The following is a 19,083-nucleotide window of genomic DNA, read 5'->3' on the forward strand; positions in this document are numbered from 1 at the left end:
TAGTGTCATAATGGGCATCACGTTGGTAGCTTCAGTGGGATTCAGTATGACATGACAAGAAGCGGGGAGTTGTTCGCAGGTGTGCGTGATGCTGTGCTCGCTGGAGAACTACTACTGGCGGTACACGTCTGCGTCGGAGCTGGTCAACATGATCCTGGCCTTCGTGGAGACTCGGGCGTACCAGGTGAGCCCCGTGCGGACTGGCTGCATGCACACACTCACCAGCTCCTCTTGCTTCACATCTGGGCAAGTACTAGACTCGGGCGTACCAGGTGAGCCCCGTGCGGACTGGCTGCATGCACACACTCACCAGCTCCTCTTTGTTCACATCTCGCCAAGTACTAGACTCGGGCGTACCAAGTGAGCCCCGTGCGGACTGGCTGCATGCACACACTCACCAGCTCCTCTTGGTACACATCTGGGCAAGTACTAGACTCGGGCGTACCAGGTGAGCCCCGTGCGAACTGGCTGCATGCACACACTCACCAGCTCCTCTTGTTTCACATCTGGGCAAGTACTAGACTCGGGCGTACCAGGTGAGCCCCGTGCGGACTGGCTGCATGCACACACTCACCAGCTCCTCTTGTTTCACATCTGGGCAAGTACTAGACTCGGGCGTACCAGGTGAGCACCGTGCGGACTGGCTGCATGCACACACTCACCAGCACCTCTTGGTTCACATCTGTGCAAGTACTAGACTCAAGCGTACCAGGTGAGCCCCGTGCGGACTGGCTGAGTTCACTCCACGGGACACGATCACCATCTCCTCTTGGTTCACATCTGTGCAAGTACTAGACTCGGGCGTACCACGTGAGCCCCGTGCGAACTGGCTGCATGCACACACTCACCAGCTCCTCTTGGTTCACATCTGTGCAAGTACTAGACTCGGGCGTACCAGGTGAGCCCCGTGCGGACTGGCTGCATGCACACACTCACCAGCTCCTCTTGGTTAACATCTGTGCAAGTACTAAACTCGGGCGTACCAGGTGAGCCCCGTACGTACTGGCTGCATGCACACACTCACCAGCTCCTCTTGGATCACATCAGTGCAAGTACTAAACTCGGGCGTACCAGGTGAGCCCCGTACGTACTGGCTGCCTTCACTCCACGGGACACACTCACCAGCTCCTCTTGTTTCACATCTGGGCAAGTAATAGACTCGGGCGTACCAGGTCAGCCCCGTGCGTACTGGCTGCATGCACACACTCACCATCTCCTCTTGGTTCACATCTGTGCAAGTACTAGACTCGGGCGTACCAGGTGAGCCTGGTGCGGACTGGCTGCATGCACACACTCACCAGCTCCTCTTGGTTAACATTTGTACAAGTACTAGACTCGGGCGTACCAGGTGAGCCCCGTGCGGACTGGCTGCATGCACACACTCACCAGCTCTTCTTGGTTCACATCTGTACAAGTACTACACTCGGGGTACTAGGTGAGACCCGTGCGGACTGGCTGAGTTCACTCCACGGGACACGCTCACCAGCTTCTCTTGGTTCACATCTGTGCAAGTACTAGACTCGGGCGTACCAGGTGAGCCCCGTGCGGACTGGCTGCATGCACACACTCACCAGCTCCTCTTGGTTCACATCAGTGCAAGTACTAAACTCGGGCGTACCAGGTGAGACCCGTACGTACTGGCTGCATGCACACACTCACCAGCTCCTCTTGGATCACATCAGTGCAAGTACTAAACTCCGGCGTACCAGGTGAGCCCCGTACGTACTGGCTGCCTTCACTCCACGGGACACACTCACCAGCTCCTCTTGTTTCACATCTGGGCAAGTAATAGACTCGGGCGTACCAGGTCAGCCCCGTGCGGACTGGCTGCATGCACACACTCACCAGCTCCTCTTGGTTCACATCTGTGCAAGTACTAGACTCGGGCGTACCAGGTGAGCCCCGTGCGGACTGGCTGCATGCACACACTCACCAGCTCCTCTTGGTTAACATTTGTACAAGTACTAGACTCGGGCGTACCAGGTGAGCCCCGTGCGGACTGGCTGCATGCACACACTCACCAGCTCTTCTTGGTTCACATCTGTACAAGTACTACACTCGGGGTGATAGGTGAGACCCGTGCGGACTGGCTGAGTTCACTCCACGGGACACGCTCACCAGCTTCTCTTGGTTCACATCTGTGCAAGTACTAGACTCGGGCGTACCAGGTGAGCCCCGTGCGGACTGGCTGCATGCACACACTCACCAGCTCCTCTTGGTTCACATCTGTGCAAGTACTATACTCGGGCGTACCAGGTGAGCCCCGTGCGGACTGGCTGCATGCACACACTCACCAGCTCCTCTTGGTTCACATCTGTGCAAGTACTAGACTCGGGCGTACCAGGTGAGACCCATGCGGACTGGCTGCATGCACACACTCACCAGCTCCTCTTGGTTCACATCTGTGCAAGTACTAGACTCGGGCGTACCAGGTGAGCCCCGTGCGGACTGGCTGCATGCACACACTCACCAGTTCCTCTTGGTTCACTTCTGTGCAAGTACTAGACTCGGGCGTACCAGGTGAGCCCCGTACGGACTGGCTGCGTTCACTCCACGGGACACACTCACCAGCTCCTCTTGTTTCACATCTGAGCAAGTACTAGACTCAGGCGTACCAGGTGAGCCCCGTTCGGACTGGCTGCATGCACACACTCCCCAGCTCCTCTTGGTTAACATATGTGGAAGTACTAGACTCGGGCGTACCAGATGTGCCCCGTGCGGACTGGCTGCATGCACACACTCACCAGCTCCTCTTGGTTCATATCTGTACAAGTACTAGACTCGGGCGTACCAGGTGAGCCTCGTACGGACTGTCTGCGTTCACTCCACGGGACACACTCACCAGCTCCTCTTGTTTCACATTTGGGCAAGTACTAGACTCAGGCGTACCAGGTGAGCCCCGTTCGGACTGGCTGCATGCACACACTCCCCAGCACCTCTTAGTTAACATATGTGGAAGTACTAGACTCGGGCGTACCAGGTGTGCCCCGTGCGGACTGGCTGCATGCACACACTCACCAGCTCCTCTTGGTTCATATCTGTACAAGTACTAGACTCGGGCGTACCAGGTGAGCCCCGTGTGGACTGGCTGCATGCACACACTCACCAGTTCCTCTTGGTTCACTTCTGTGCAAGTACTAGACTCGGGCGTACCAGGTGAGCCCCGTGCGGACTGGCTGAATGCACACACTCACCAGTTCCTCTTGGTTCACTTCTGTGCAAGTACTAGACTCGGGCGTACCAGGTGAGCCCCGTACGGACTGGCTGCGTTCACTCCACGGGACACACTCACCAGCTCCTCTTGTTTCACATCTGAGCAAGTACTAGACTCAGGCGTACCAGGTGATCCCCGTTCGGACTGGCTGCATGCACACACTCCCCAGCTCCTCTTGGTTAACATATGTGGAAGTACTAGACTCGGGCGTACCAGGTGTGCCCCGTGCGGACTGGCTGCATGCACACACTCACCAGCTCCTCTTGGTTCATATCTGTACAAGTACTAGACTCGGGCGTACCAGGTGAGCCTCGTACGGACTGTCTGCGTTCACTCCACGGGACACACTCACCAGCTCCTCTTGTTTCACATCTGAGCAAGTACTAGACTCAGGTGTACCAGGTGAGCCCCGTTCGGACTGGCTGCATGCACACACTCCCCAGCTCCTCTTGGTTAACATATGTGGAAGTACTAGACTCGGGCGTACCAGGTGTGCCCCGTGCGGACTGGCTGCATGCACACACTCACCAGCTCCTCTTGGTTCATATCTGTACAAGTACTAGACTCGGGCGTACCAGGTGAGCCCCGTGCGGACTGGCTGCATGCACACTCTCACCAGCTCCTCTTGGTTCACATCTATACAAGTACTAGACTCGGGCGTACCAGGTGAGCCCCGTGCGGACTGGCTTCATGCACACACTCACCATCTCCTCTTGGTTCACATCTGTGCAAGTACTATACTCGGGCGTACCAGGTGAGCCCCGTGCGGACTGGCTGCATGCACACACTCAACAGCTCCTCTTGGTTCACATCTGTACAAGTACTAAACTCGGGCGTACCAGGTGAGCCCCGTGCGGACTGGCTGCATGCACACACTCACCAGCTCTTCTTGGTTCACATCTGTGCAAGTACTAGACTCGGGCGTACCAGGTGAGCCCCGTACGTACTGGCTGCCTTCACTCCACTGGACACACTCACCAGATCCTCTTGTTTCACATCTGGGCAAGTAATAGACTCGGGCGTACCAGGTCAGCCCCGTGCGGACTGGCTGCATGCACACACTCACCAGCTCCTCTTGGTTCACATCTGTGCAAGTACTAGACTCGAGCGTACCAGGTGAGCCCCGTGCGGACTGGCTGCATGCACAAACTCACCAGCTCCTCTTGGTTAACATTTGTACAAGTACTAGACTCGGGCGTACCAGGTGAGCCCCGTGCGGACTGGCTGCATGCACACACTCACCAGCTCTTCTTGGTTCACATCTGTACAAGTACTAGACTCGGGGGTACTAGGTGAGACCCGTGCGGACTGGCTGAGTTCACTCCACGGGACACGCTCACCAGCTTCTCTTGGTTCACATCTGTGCAAGTACTAGACTCGGGCGTACCAGGTGAGCCCCGTGCGGACTGGCTGCATGCACACACTCACCAGCTCCTCTTGGTTCACATCTGTGCAAGTACTAGACTCGGGCGTACCAGGTGAGCCCCGTGCGGACTGGCTGCATGCACACACTCACCAGCTCCTCTTGGATCACATCAGTGCAAGTACTAAACTCGGGCATACCAGGTGAGCCCCGTACATACTGGCTGCCTTCACTCCACGGGACACACTCACCAGCTCCTCTTGTTTCACATCTGGGCAAGTAATAGACTCGGGCGTACCAGGTCAGCCCCGTGCGGACTGGCTGCATGCACACACTCACCAGCTCCTCTTGGTTCACATCTGTGCAAGTACTAGACTCGGGCGTACCAGGTGAGCCCCGTGCGGACTGGCTGCATGCACACACTCACCAGCTCCTCTTGGTTAACATTTGTACAAGTACTAGACTCGGGCGTACCAGGTGAGCCCCGTGCGGACTGGCTGCATGCACACACTCACCAGCTCTTCTTGGTTCACATCTGTACAAGTACTAGACTCGGGGGTACTAGGTGAGACCCGTGCGGACTGGCTGAGTTCACTCCACGGGACACGCTCACCAGCTTCTCTTGGTTCACATCTGTGCAAGTACTAGACTCGGGCGTACCAGGTGAGCCCCGTGCGGACTGGCTGCATGCACACACTCACCAGCTCCTCTTGGTTCACATCTGTGCAAGTACTATACTCGGGCGTACCAGGTGAGCCCCGTGCGGACTGGCTGCATGCACACACTCACCAGCTCCTCTTGGTTCACATCTGTGCAAGTACTAGACTCGGGCGTAACAGGTGAGACCCATGTGGACTGGCTGCATGCACACACTCACCAGCTCCTCTTGGTTCACATCTGTGCAAGTACTAGACTCGGGCGTACCAGGTGAGCCCCGTGCGGACTGGCTGCATGCACACACTCACCAGATCCTCTTGGTTCACTTCTGTGCAAGTACTAGACTCATGCGTACCAGGTGAGCCCCGTTCGGACTGGCTGCATGCACACACTCCCCAGCTCCTCTTGGTTAACATATGTGGAAGTACTAGACTCGGGCGTACCAGGTGTGCCCCGTGCGGACTGGCTGCATGCACACACTCACCAGCTCCTCTTGGTTCATATCTGTACAAGTACTAGACTCGGGCGTACCAGGTGAGCCTCGTACGGACTGTCTGCGTTCACTCCACGGGACACACTCACCAGCTCTTCTTGGTTCACATCTGTGCAAGTACTAGAGTCGGGCGAACCAGGTGAGCCCCATACGGACTGGCTGCGTTCACTCCACGGGACACACTCACCAGCTCCTCTTGTTTCACATTTGGGCAAGTACTAGACTCGGGCGTACCAGGTGAGCCCCGTGCGGACTGGCTGCATGCACACACTCACCAGCTCCTCTTGGTTCACATCTGTACAAGTACTAGACTCGGGCGTACCAGGTGAGCCCCGTGCGGACTGGCTGCATGCACACACTCACCAGCTCCTCTTGGTTCACATCTGTACAAGTACTAGACTCGGGCGCACCAGGTGAGACCCGTGCGGACTGGTTTCATGCACACACTCACCATCTCCTCTTGGTTCACATCTGTACAAGTACTAAACTCGGGCGTACCAGGTAAGGCCCGTGCGGACTGGCTGCATGCACACACTCAACAGCTCCTCTTGGTTCACATCTGTGCAAGTACTAGACTCAGGTGTACCAGGTGAGCCCCGTGCGGACTGGCTGCATTCATTCCACAGGACACACTAACCAGCTCCTCTTGGTTCAAATCTGTGCAAGTACTAGACTCGGGCGTACCAGGTGAGCCCTGTGCGGACTGGCTGCGTTCACTCCACAGGACAAACTCAACAGCTCCTCTTGGTTCACATCTGTACAAGTACTAGACTCGGGCGTACCAGGTGAGCCCCGTGCGGGCTGGCCGCGTTCACTCCACGGGACACACTCACCAGTTCCTCTTGGTTCACATCTGTGCAAGTACTAGTTTCGGGTGTACCAGGTGAGCCCCGTGTTGACTGGCTGCATGCACATGCACTCACTCACCAGCTCCTCTTGGTTCACATCTGTGCAAGTACTAGACTCGGGCGTACCAGGTTAGCCCCGTGCGGACTGGCTGCGTTCACTCCACGGGACACACTCACTAGCTCCTCTTGGTTCACATCTGTGCAAGTACTAGACTCGGGGGTACCAGGTATGCCCCGTACGGACTGGTTGCATGCACTCCACGGGACACACTTACCAGCTCCTCTTGGTTCACATCTGTGCAAGTACTAGACTCGGGCGTACCAGGTGACCCCCGTGCGGACTGTCTGCGTTCACTCCACGTGACACGCTCACCAGCTCCTCTTGGTTCACATCTGTGCAAGTACTAGACTCGGGCGTACCATGTGAGCCCCGTGCGGACTGGTTGCATACACACACTCACCAGCTCCTCTTGGTACACATCTGTGCCAGTACTAGACTCGGGCGTACCAGGTGAGCCCCGTGCGGTCTGGCTGCATGCACACACTCACCAGCTCCTCTTGGTTCATATCTGTGCAAGTACTAGACTCGGGCGAACCAGGTGAGCCCCGTGCGGACTGGCTGCATGCACACACTCACCAGCTCCTCTTGGTTCACATCTGTGCAAGTACTAGACTCGGGCGAATAAATGTGAGCCTTGTGCGGACTGGCTGCATGCACACACTCACCAGCTCCTCTTGGTTCACATCTGTGCAAGTACTAGACTCGGGCGTACCAGGTAAGCCCCGTACGGACTGGCTGCGTTCACTCCACGGGACACATTCACCATGTCCTCTTGGTTCACATCTGTGCAAGTACTAGACTCGGGCGTACCAGGTGAGCCCCGTGCGGACTGGCTGAGTTCACTCCACGGGACACGCTCACCAGCTCCTCTTGGTTCACATCTGTGCAAGTACTAGACTCGGGCGTACCAGGTGAGCCCCGTGCGGACTGGCTGAGTTCACTCCACGGGACACGCTCACCAGCTCCTCTTGGTTCACATCTGTGCAAGTACTAGACTCGGGCGAACCATGTGAGCCTTGTGCGGACTGGCTGCATGCACACACTCACCAGCTCCTCTTGGTTCACATCTGTGCAATACTAGACTCGGGCTTACCAGGTGAGCCCCTCTCGGACAGACCGCGTTCACTCCACGGGACACACTCACCAGCTCCTCTTGGTTCACATCTGTGCAAGTACTAGACTCGGGCGTACCAGGTGAGACCCGTGCGGACTGGCTGCGTTCACTCCACAGGACACACTCACCAGCTCCTCTTGGTTCACATCTATGCAAGAACTAGACTCGGGCGAACCAGGTGAGCCCCGTGCGGACTGGCTGCATGCACACACTCACCAGCTCCTCTTGGTTCACATCTGTGCAAGTACTAGATTCGGGCGTACCAGGTGAGCCCCGTACGGACTGGCTGAGTTTACTCCACGGGACACGCTCACCAGCTCCTCTTGGTTCACATCTGTGCAATTACTAGACTCGGGCGTACCAGGCGAGCCCCGTGCGGACTGGCCGCGTTCACTCCACGGGACACAATCACCAGCTCCTCTTGGTTCACATCTGTGCAAGTACTAGACTCGGGCGTACCATGTGAGCTACGTGCGGACTGGCTGCATGCACACTCTCACCAGCTCCTCTTGGTTCACTTCTGTGCAAGTACTAGACTCATGCGTACCAGGTGAGCCCCGTTCGGACTGGCTGCATGCACACACTCCCCAGCTCCTCTTGGTTAACATATGTGGAAGTACTAGACTCGGGCGTACCAGGTGTGCCCCGTGCGGACTGGCTGCATGCACACACTCACCAGCTCCTCTTGGTTCATATCTGTACAAGTACTAGACTCGGGCGTACCAGGTGAGCCTCGTACGGACTGTCTGCGTTCACTCCACGGGACACACTCACCAGCTCTTCTTGGTTCACATCTGTGCAAGTACTAGAGTCGGGCGAACCAGGTGAGCCCCATACGGACTGGCTGCGTTCACTCCACGGGACACACTCACCAGCTCCTCTTGTTTCACATTTGGGCAAGTACTAGACTCGGGCGTACCAGGTGAGCCCCGTGCGGACTGGCTGCATGCACACACTCACCAGCTCCTCTTGGTTCACATCTGTACAAGTACTAGACTCGGGCGTACCAGGTGAGCCCCGTGCGGACTGGCTGCATGCACACACTCACCAGCTCCTCTTGGTTCACATCTGTACAAGTACTAGACTCGGGCGCACCAGGTGAGACCCGTGCGGACTGGTTTCATGCACACACTCACCATCTCCTCTTGGTTCACATCTGTACAAGTACTAAACTCGGGCGTACCAGGTGAGCCCCGTGCGGACTGGCTGCATGCACACACTCAACAGCTCCTCTTGGTTCACATCTGTGCAAGTACTAGACTCAGGTGTACCAGGTTAGCCCCGTGCGGACTGGCTGCATTCATTCCACAGGACACACTAACCAGCTCCTCTTGGTTCAAATCTGTGCAAGTACTAGACTCAAGCGTACCAGGTGAGCCCTGTGCGGACTGGCTGCGTTCACTCCACAGGACAAACTCAACAGCTCCTCTTGGTTCACATCTGTACAAGTACTAGACTCGGGCGTACCAGGTGAGCCCCGTGCGGGCTGGCCGCGTTCACTCCACGGGACACACTCACCAGTTCCTCTTGGTTCACATCTGTGCAAGTACTAGTTTCGGGTGTACCAGGTGAGCCCCGTGTTGACTGGCTGCATGCACATGCACTCACTCACCAGCTCCTCTTGGTTCACATCTGTGCAAGTACTAGACTCGGGCGTACCAGGTTAGCCCCGTGCGGACTGGCTGCGTTCACTCCACGGGACACACTCACTAGCTCCTCTTGGTTCACATCTGTGCAAGTACTAGACTCGGGGGTACCAGGTATGCCCCGTACGGACTGGTTGCATGCACTCCACGGGACACACTTACCAGCTCCTCTTGGTTCACATCTGTGCAAGTACTAGACTCGGGCGTACCAGGTGACCCCCGTGCGGACTGTCTGCGTTCACTCCACGTGACACGCTCACCAGCTCCTCTTGGTTCACATCTGTGCAAGTACTAGACTCGGGCGTACCATGTGAGCCCCGTGCGGACTGGTTGCATACACACACTCACCAGCTCCTCTTGGTACACATCTGTGCAAGTACTAGACTCGGGCGTACCAGGTGAGCCCCGTGCGGTCTGGCTGCATGCACACACTCACCAGCTCCTCTTGGTTCATATCTGTGCAAGTACTAGACTCGGGCGAACCAGGTGAGCCCCGTGCGGACTGGCTGCATGCACACACTCACCAGCTCCTCTTGGTTCACATCTGTGCAAGTACTAGACTCGGGCGAATAAATGTGAGCCTTGTGCGGACTGGCTGCATGCACACACTCACCAGCTCCTCTTGGTTCACATCTGTGCAAGTACTAGACTCGGGCGTACCAGGTAAGCCCCGTACGGACTGGCTGCGTTCACTCCACGGGACACATTCACCATGTCCTCTTGGTTCACATCTGTGCAAGTACTAGACTCGGGCGTACCAGGTGAGCCCCGTGCGGACTGGCTGAGTTCACTCCACGGGACACGCTCACCAGCTCCTCTTGGTTCACATCTGTGCAAGTACTAGACTCGGGCGTACCAGGTGAGCCCCGTGCGGACTGGCTGAGTTCACTCCACGGGACACGCTCACCAGCTCCTCTTGGTTCACATCTGTGCAAGTACTAGACTCGGGCGAACCATGTGAGCCTTGTGCGGACTGGCTGCATGCACACACTCACCAGCTCCTCTTGGTTCACATCTGTGCAATACTAGACTCGGGCTTACCAGGTGAGCCCCTCTCGGACAGACCGCGTTCACTCCACGGGACACACTCACCAGCTCCTCTTGGTTCACATCTGTGCAAGTACTAGACTCGGGCGTACCAGGTGAGACCCGTGCGGACTGGCTGCGTTCACTCCACAGGACACACTCACCAGCTCCTCTTGGTTCACATCTATGCAAGAACTAGACTCGGGCGAACCAGGTGAGCCCCGTGCGGACTGGCTGCATGCACACACTCACCAGCTCCTCTTGGTTCACATCTGTGCAAGTACTAGATTCGGGCGTACCAGGTGAGCCCCGTACGGACTGGCTGAGTTTACTCCACGGGACACGCTCACCAGCTCCTCTTGGTTCACATCTGTGCAATTACTAGACTCGGGCGTACCAGGCGAGCCCCGTGCGGACTGGCCGCGTTCACTCCACGGGACACAATCACCAGCTCCTCTTGGTTCACATCTGTGCAAGTACTAGACTCGGGCGTACCATGTGAGCTACGTGCGGACTGGCTGCATGCACACTCTCACCAGCTCCTCTTGGTTCACATCTGTGCAGGTACTAGACTCGGAAGTACCATGTGAGCCTCGTGCGGACTGGCTGCATGCACTCTCTCACCAGCTCCTCTTGGTTCACATCTGTGCAAGTACTAGACTCGGGCGTACCAGGTGAGCCCCGTGCGGACTGGCTGCGTTCACTCCACGGGACACACTCACCAGCTCCTCTTGGTTTACATCTGTGCAAGTACTAGACTCGGGCGTACCTGGTGAGCCCCGTGCGGACTGGCTGCGTTCACTCCACGGGACACGCTCACCAGCTCCTCTTGGTTCACATCTGTGCAAGTACTAGACTCTGAGTACCAGGTGAGCCCTGTGCGGACTGGCTCAGTTCACTCCACGGGACACACTCACCAGCTCCTCTTGGTTCACATCTGTGCAATACTAGACTCGGGCTTACCAGGTGAGCCCCTCTCGGACAGACCGCGTTCACTCCACGGGACACACTCACCAGCTCCTCTTGGTTCACATCTGTGCAAGTACTAGACTCGGGCGTACCAGGTGAGCTCCGTGCGGACTGGCTGCATGCACACACTCACCAGCTCCTCTTGGTTCACATCTATGCAAGAACTAGACTCGGGCGAACCAGGTGAGCCCCGTGCGGACTGGCTGCATGCACACACTCACCAGCTCCTCTTGGTTCACATCTGTGCAAGTACTAGACTCGGGCGTACCAGGTGAGCCCCGTACGGACTGGCTGAGTTCACTCCACGAGACACGCTCACCAGCTCCTCTTGGTTCACATCTGTGCAATTACTAGACTCGGGCATACCAGGTAAGCCCCGTGCGGACTGGCCGCGTTCACTGCACGGGACACACTCACCAGCCCCTCTTGGTTCACATCTGTGCAAGTACTAGACTCGGGCGTACCATGTGAGCTACGTGCGGACTGGCTGCATGCACACTATCACCAGCTCCTCTTGGTTCACATCTGTGCAAGTACTAGACTCGGAAGTACCATGTGAGCCTCGTGCGGACTGGCTGCATGCACACTCTCACCAGCTCCTCTTGGTTCACATCTGTGCAAGTACTAGACTCGGGCGTACCAGGTGAGCCCCGTGCGGACTGGCTGCGTTCACTCCACGGGACACACTCACCAGCTCCTCTTGTTTCACATCTGTGCAAGTACTAGACTCGGGCGTACCTGGTGAGCCCCGTGCGGACTGGCTGCGTTCACTCCACGGGACACGCTCACCAGCACCTCTTGGTTCACATCTGTGCAAGTACTAGACTCGGGCGTACCAGGTGAGCCCTGTGCGGACTGGCTCAGTTCACTCCACGGGACACACTCACCAGCTCCTCTTGGTTCACATCTGTGCAAGTACTAGACTCGGGCGTACCAGGAGAGCCCCGTGCGGACTGGCTGCGTTCACTCCACGGGACACGCTCACCAGCACCTCTTGGTTCACATCTGTGCAAGTACTAGACTCGGGCGTACCAGTTGAGCCCCGTGCGGATGGCTGCGTTCACTCCACGGGACACACTCGACAGCTCCTCGTGGTTCACATCTGTGCTAGTACTAGACTCGGGCGTACCAGGTGAGCCCCGTGCGGACTGGCTGCGTTCACTCCACAGTACACACTCACTAGCTCCTCTTGGTTCACATGTGTGCAAGTATTAGACTCGGGCGTACCAGGTGAGCTCCGTGCGGACTGGCTGCGTTCACTCCACGGGACACACTCACCAGCTCCTCTTGGTTTACATCTGTACAAGTACTAGACTCGGGCGTACCAGGTGAGACCCGTGCGGACTGGCTGCGTTCACTCCATGGGACACACTCACCAGCTCCTCTTGGTTCACATCTGTACAAGTACTAGACTCGGGCGGACCAGGTGAGCCCCGTGCGGACTGGCTGCGTTTACTCCACAGGACACACTCACCAGCTCCTCTTGGTTCACATCTGTACAAGTACTAGACTCGGGCGTACCAGGTGAGCCCTGTGCGGACTGGCTGCGTTCACTCCACAGGACACACTCACTAGCTCCTTATGGTTCACATCTGTGCAAGTACTAGACTCGGGCGTATCAGGTGAGCTCCGTGCGTACTGGCTGCGTTCACTCCACGGGACACACACACCAGCTTATCTCGGTTCACATCTGTGCAAGTACTAGACTCGGGCGTACCAGGTGTGCCCCGTGCGGACTGGCTGCATGCACACAATCACCAGCTCCTCTTGGTTCACATCTATGCAAGAACTAGACTCAGGCGAACCAGGTGAGCCCCGTGCGGACAAGCTGCATGCACACACTCACCAGCTCCTCTTGGTTCACATCTGTGCAAGTACTAGACTCGGGCGTACCAGGTGAGCCCCGTGCGGACTGGCTGAGTTCACTCCACGGGACACGCTCACCAGCTCCTCTTGGTTCACATCTGTGCAATTACTAGACTCGGGCGTACCAGGTGAGGCCCGTGCGGACTGGCCGCGTTCACTCCACGGGACACTCTCACCAGCTCCTCTTGGTTCACATCTGTGCAAGTACTAGACTCGGAAGTACCATGTGAGCCTCGTGCGTACTGGCTGCATGCACACACTCACCAGCTCCTCTTGGTTCACATCTGTGCAAGTACTAGACTCGGGCGTACCAGGTGAGCCCCGTGCGGACTGGCTGCGTTCACTCCACGGGACACACTCACCAGCTCCTCTTGGTTCACATCTGTGCAAGTACTAGACTCGGGCGTACCTGGTGAGCCCCGTGCGGACTGGCTGCGTTCACTCCACGGGACACGCTCACCAGCTCCTCTTGGTTCACATCTGTGCAAGTACTAGACTCGGGCGTACCAGGTGAGCCCTATGCGGTCTCGCTCAGTTCACTCCACGGGACACACTCACCAGCTCCTCTTGGTTCACATCTGTGCAAGTACTAGACTCGGGCGTACCAGGAGAGCCCCGTGCGGACTGGCTGCGTTCACTCCACGGGACACACTCACCAGCTCCTCTTGGTTCACATCTGTGCAAGTACTAGACTCGGGCGTACCAGGTGAGCACCGTGCGGACTGGCTGCGTTCACACACTCACCAGCTCCTCTTGGTTCACATCTGTGCAAGTACTAGACTCGGGCGTACCAGGTGAGCCCCGTGCGGACTGGCTGTGTTCACTCCACAGGACACACTCACCAGCTCCTCTTGGTTCACATCTGTGCAAGTACTAGACTCGGGCGTACCAGGTAAGCTCCGTACGGAATGGCTGCGTTCACTCCACGGGACACACTCACCAGCTTCCTTTGGTTCACATCTGTGCAAGTACTAGACTCGGGCGTACCAGGTGAGTCCCGTGCGGACTGGCTGCGTTCACACACTCACCAGCTCCTCTTGGTTCACATCTGAGCAAGTACTAGACTCGGGCGTACCAGGTGAGTCCCGTGCGGACTGGCTGCGTTCAGTCCACAGGACACACTCACCAGCTCCTCTTGGTTCACATCTGTGCAAGTACTAGACTCGGGCGTACCAGGTGAGCCCCGTGCGGACTGACTGCATGCACACACTCACCAGTACCTCTTGGTTCACTTCTGTGCAAGTACTAGACTCGGGCGTACCAGGTGAGCCCCGTACGGACTGGCTGCGTTCACTCCATGGGACACACTCACCAGCTCCTCTTGTTTAACATCTGAGCAAGTACTAGACTCAGGCGTACCAGGTGAGCCCCGTTCGGACTGGCTGCATGCACACACTCCCCAGCTCCTCTTGGTTTACATATGTGGAAGTACTAGACTCGGGCGTACCAGGTGTGCCCCGTGCGGACTGGCTGCATGCACACACTCACCAGCTCCTCTTGGTTCATATCTGTACAAGTACTAGACTCGGGCGTACCAGGTGAGCCCCGTGCGGACTGGCTGCATGCACACACTCACCAGCTCCTCTTGGTTCACATCTGTACAAGTACTAGACTCGGGCGTACCAGGTGAGCCCCGTGCGGACTGGCTGCATGCACACTCTCACCAGCTCCTCTTGGTTCACATCTATACAAGTACTAGACTCGGGCGTACCAGGTGAGCCCCGTGCGGACTGGCTTCATGCACACACTCACCATCTCCTCTTGGTTCACATCTGTGCAAGTACTAGACTCGGGCGTGCCAGGTGAGCCCCGTGCGGACTGGCTGCATGCACACACTCAACAGCTCCTCTTGGTTCACATCTGTACAAGTACTAAACTCGGGCGTACCAGGTGAGCCCCGTGCGGACTGGCTGCATGCACACACTCACCAGCTCTTCTTGGTTCACATCTGTGCAAGTACTAGACTCGGGCGTACCAGGTGAGCCCCGTACGTACTGGCTGCCTTCACTCCACGGGACACACTCACCAGATCCTCTTGTTTCACATCTGGGCAAGTAATAGACTCGGGCGTACCAGGTCAGCCCCAAGCGGACTGGCTGCATGCACACACTCACCAGCTCCTCTTGGTTCACATCTGTGCAAGTACTAGACTCGGGCGTACCAGGTGAGCCCTGTGCGGACTGGCTGCATGCACACACTCACCAGCACCTCTTGGTTAACATTTGTACAAGTACTAGACTCGGGCGTACCAGGTGAGCCCCGTGCGGACTGGCTGCATGCACACACTCACCAGCTCTTCTTGGTTCACATCTGTACAAGTACTAGACTCGGGGGTACTAGGTGAGCCCCGTGCGGACTGGCTGCATGCACACACTCACCAGCTCCTCTTGGATCACATCAGTGCAAGTACTTAACTCGGGCGTACCAGGTGAGCCCCGTACGTACTGGCTGCCTTCACTCCACGGGACACACTCACCAGCTCCTCTTGTTTCACATCTGGGCAAGTAATAGATTTGGGCGTACCAGGTCAGCCCCGTGCGGACTGGCTGCATGCACACACTCACCAGCTCCTCTTGGTTCACATCTGTGCAAGTACTAGACTCGGGCGTACCATGTGAGCCCCGTGCGGACTGGCTGCATGCACACACTCACCAGCTCCTCTTGGTTAACATTTGTACAAGTACTAGACTCGGGCGTACCAGGTGAGCCCCGTGCGGACTGGCTGCATGCACACACTCACCAGCTCTTCTTGTTTCACATCTGTACAAGTACTAGACTCGGGGGTACTAGGTGAGACCCGTGCGGACTGGCTGAGTTCACTCCACGGGACACGCTCACCAGCTTCTCTTGGTTCACATCTGTGCAAGTACTAGACACGGGCGTACCAGGTGAGCCCTGTGCGGACTGGCTGCATGCACACAATCACCAGCTCCTCTTGGTTCACATCTGTGCAAGTACTATACTCGGGCGTACCAGGTGAGCCCCGTGCGGACTGGCTGCATGCACACACTCACCAGCTCCTCTTGGTTCACATCTGTGCAAGTACTAGACTCGGGCGTAACAGGTGAGACCCATGCGGACTGGCTGCATGCACACACTCACCAGCTCCTCTTGGTTCACATCTGTGCAAGTACTAGACTCGGGCGTACCAGGTGAGCCCCGTGCGGACTGGCTGCATGCACACACTCACCAGTTCCTCTTGGTTCACTTCTGTGCAAGTACTAGACTCAGGCGTACCAGGTGAGCCCCGTTCGGACTGGCTGCATGCACACACTCCCCAGCTCCTCTTGGTTAACATATGTGGAAGTACTAGACTCGGGCGTACCAGGTGTGCCCCGTGCGGACTGGCTGCATGCACACAATCACCAGCTCCTCTTGGTTCATATCTGTACAAGTACTAGACTCGGGCGTACCAGGTGAGCCTCGTACGGACTGTCTGCGTTCACTCCACGGGACACACTCACCAGCTCTTCTTGGTTCACATCTGTGCAAGTACTAGAGTCGGGCGAACCAGGTGAGCCCCATACGGACTGGCTGCGTTCACTCCACGGGACACACTCACCAGCTCCTCTTGTTTCACATTTGGGCAAGTACTAGACTCGGGCGTACCAGGTGAGCCCCGTGCGGACTGGCTGCATGCAAACACTCACCAGCTCCTCTTGGTTCACATCTGTACAAGTACTAGACTCGGGCGTACCAGGTGAGCCCCGTGCGGACTGGCTGCATGCACACAAACACCAGCTCCTCTTGGTTCACATCTGTACATCAACTAGACTCGGGCGTACCAGGTGAGACCCGTGCGGACTGGCTTCATGCACACACTCACCATCTCCTCTTGGTTCACATCTGTACAAGTACTAAACTCGGGCGTACCAGGTGAGCCCCGTGCGGACTGGCTGCATGCACACACTCAACAGCTCCTCTTGGTTCACATCTGTGCAAGTACTAGACTCAGGTGTACCAGGTGAGCCCCGTGCGGACTGGCTGCATTCATTCCACAGGACACACTAACCAGCTCCTCTTGGTTCAAATCTGTGCAAGTACTAGACACGGGCGTACCAGGTGAGCCCTGTGCGGACTGGCTGCGTTCACTCCACAGGACAAACTCAACAGCTCCTCTTGGTTCACATATGTACAAGTACTAGACTCGGGCGTACCAGGTGAGCCCCGTGCGGGCTGGCCGCGTTCACTCCACGGGACACACTCACCAGCTCCTCTTGGTTCACATCTGTGCAAGTACTAGACTCGGGTGTACCAGGTGTGCCCCGTGTTGACTGGCTGCATGCACATGCACTCACTCACCAGCTCCTCTTGGTTCACATTTGTGCAAGTACTAGACTCGGGCGTACCAGGTTAGCCCCGTGCGGACTGGCTGCGTTCACTCCACGGGACACACTCACTAGCTCCTCTTGGTTCACATCTGTGCAAGTACTAGACTCGGGGGTACCAGGTATGCCCCGTACGGACTGGTTGCATGCACTCCACGGGACACACTTACCAGCTCCTCTTGGTTCACATCTGTGCAAGTACTAGACTCGGGCGTACCAGGTGACCCCCGTGCGGACTGGCTGCGTTCACTCCACGTGACACGCTCACCAGCTTCTCTTGGTTCACATCTGTGCAAGTACTAGACTCGGGCATACCATGTGAGCCCCGTGTGGACTGGCTGCATACACACACTCACCAGCTCCTCTTGGTACACATCTGTGCAAGTACTAGACTCGGGCGTACCAGGTGAGCCCCGTGCGGTCTGGCTGCATGCACACACTCACCAGCTCCTCTTGGTTCACATCTGTGCAAGTACTAGACTCGGGCGAACCAGGTGAGCCCCGTGCGGACTGGCTGCATGCACACACTCACCAGCTCCTCTTGGTTCACATCTGTGCAAGTACTAGACTCGGGCGAACCATGTGAGCCTTGTGCGGACTGGCTGCATGCACACACTCACCAGCTCCTCTTGGTTCACATCTGTGCAAGTACTAGACTCGGGCGTACCAGGTAAGCCCCGTACGGACTGGCTGCGTTCACTCCACGGGACACATTCACCATGTCCTCTTGGTTCACATCTGTGCAAGTACTAGACTCGGGCGTACCAGGTGAGCCCCGTGCGGACTGGCTGAGTTCACTCCTTGGGACACGCTCACCAGCTCCTCTTGGTTCACATCTGTGCAAGTACTTGACTCGGGCGTACCAGGTGAGCCCCGTGCGGACTGGCTGAGTTCACTCCACGGGACACACTCACCAGCTCCTCTTGGTTCACATCTGTGCAAGTACTAGACTCGGGCGAACCATGTGAGCCTTGTGCGGACTGGCTGCATGCACACACTCACCAGCTCCTCTTGGTTCACATCTGTGCAATACTAGACTCGGGCTTACCAGGTGAGCCCCTCTCGGACAGACCGCGTTCACTCCACGGGACACACTCACCAGCTCCTCTTGGTTCACATCTGTGCAAGTACTAGACTCGGGCGTACCAGGTGAGCCCCGTGCGGACTGGCTGCATGCACACACTCACCAGCTCCTCTTGGTTCACATCTATGCAAGAACTAGACTCGGGCGAACCAGGTGAGCCCCGTGCGGACTGGCTGCATGCACACACTCACCAGCTCCTCTTGGTTCACATCTGTGCAAGTACTAGATTCGGGCGTACCAGGTGAGCCCCGTACGGACTGGCTGAGTTCACTCCACGGGACACGCTCACCAACTCCTCTTGGTTCACATCTGTGCAATTACTAGACTCGGGCGTACCAGGTGAGCCCCGTGCGGACTGGCCGCGTTCACTCCACGGGACACAATCACCAGCTCATCTTGGTTCACATCTGTGCA

At 57.1% G+C, this 19,083-nt stretch overlaps 1 protein-coding gene across 1 annotated transcript in view; it reads left to right on the forward strand.

Moving 5' to 3' along the window:
- Positions 1-19,083, forward strand: part of LOC134531566 (uncharacterized) — a 506,394-nt gene that overhangs the window by 346,863 nt on the left and 140,448 nt on the right. The window contains exon 11 of the mRNA XM_063367273.1: positions 80-184. Coding sequence (XP_063223343.1) covers positions 80-184 — 105 coding nt within the window. The remainder of the gene's footprint in view (positions 1-79; positions 185-19,083) is intronic.

This window comes from Bacillus rossius, chromosome 5, assembly GCF_032445375.1.
Source record: "Bacillus rossius redtenbacheri isolate Brsri chromosome 5, Brsri_v3, whole genome shotgun sequence".
Classification (NCBI taxonomy): domain Eukaryota; kingdom Metazoa; phylum Arthropoda; class Insecta; order Phasmatodea; family Bacillidae; genus Bacillus; species Bacillus rossius.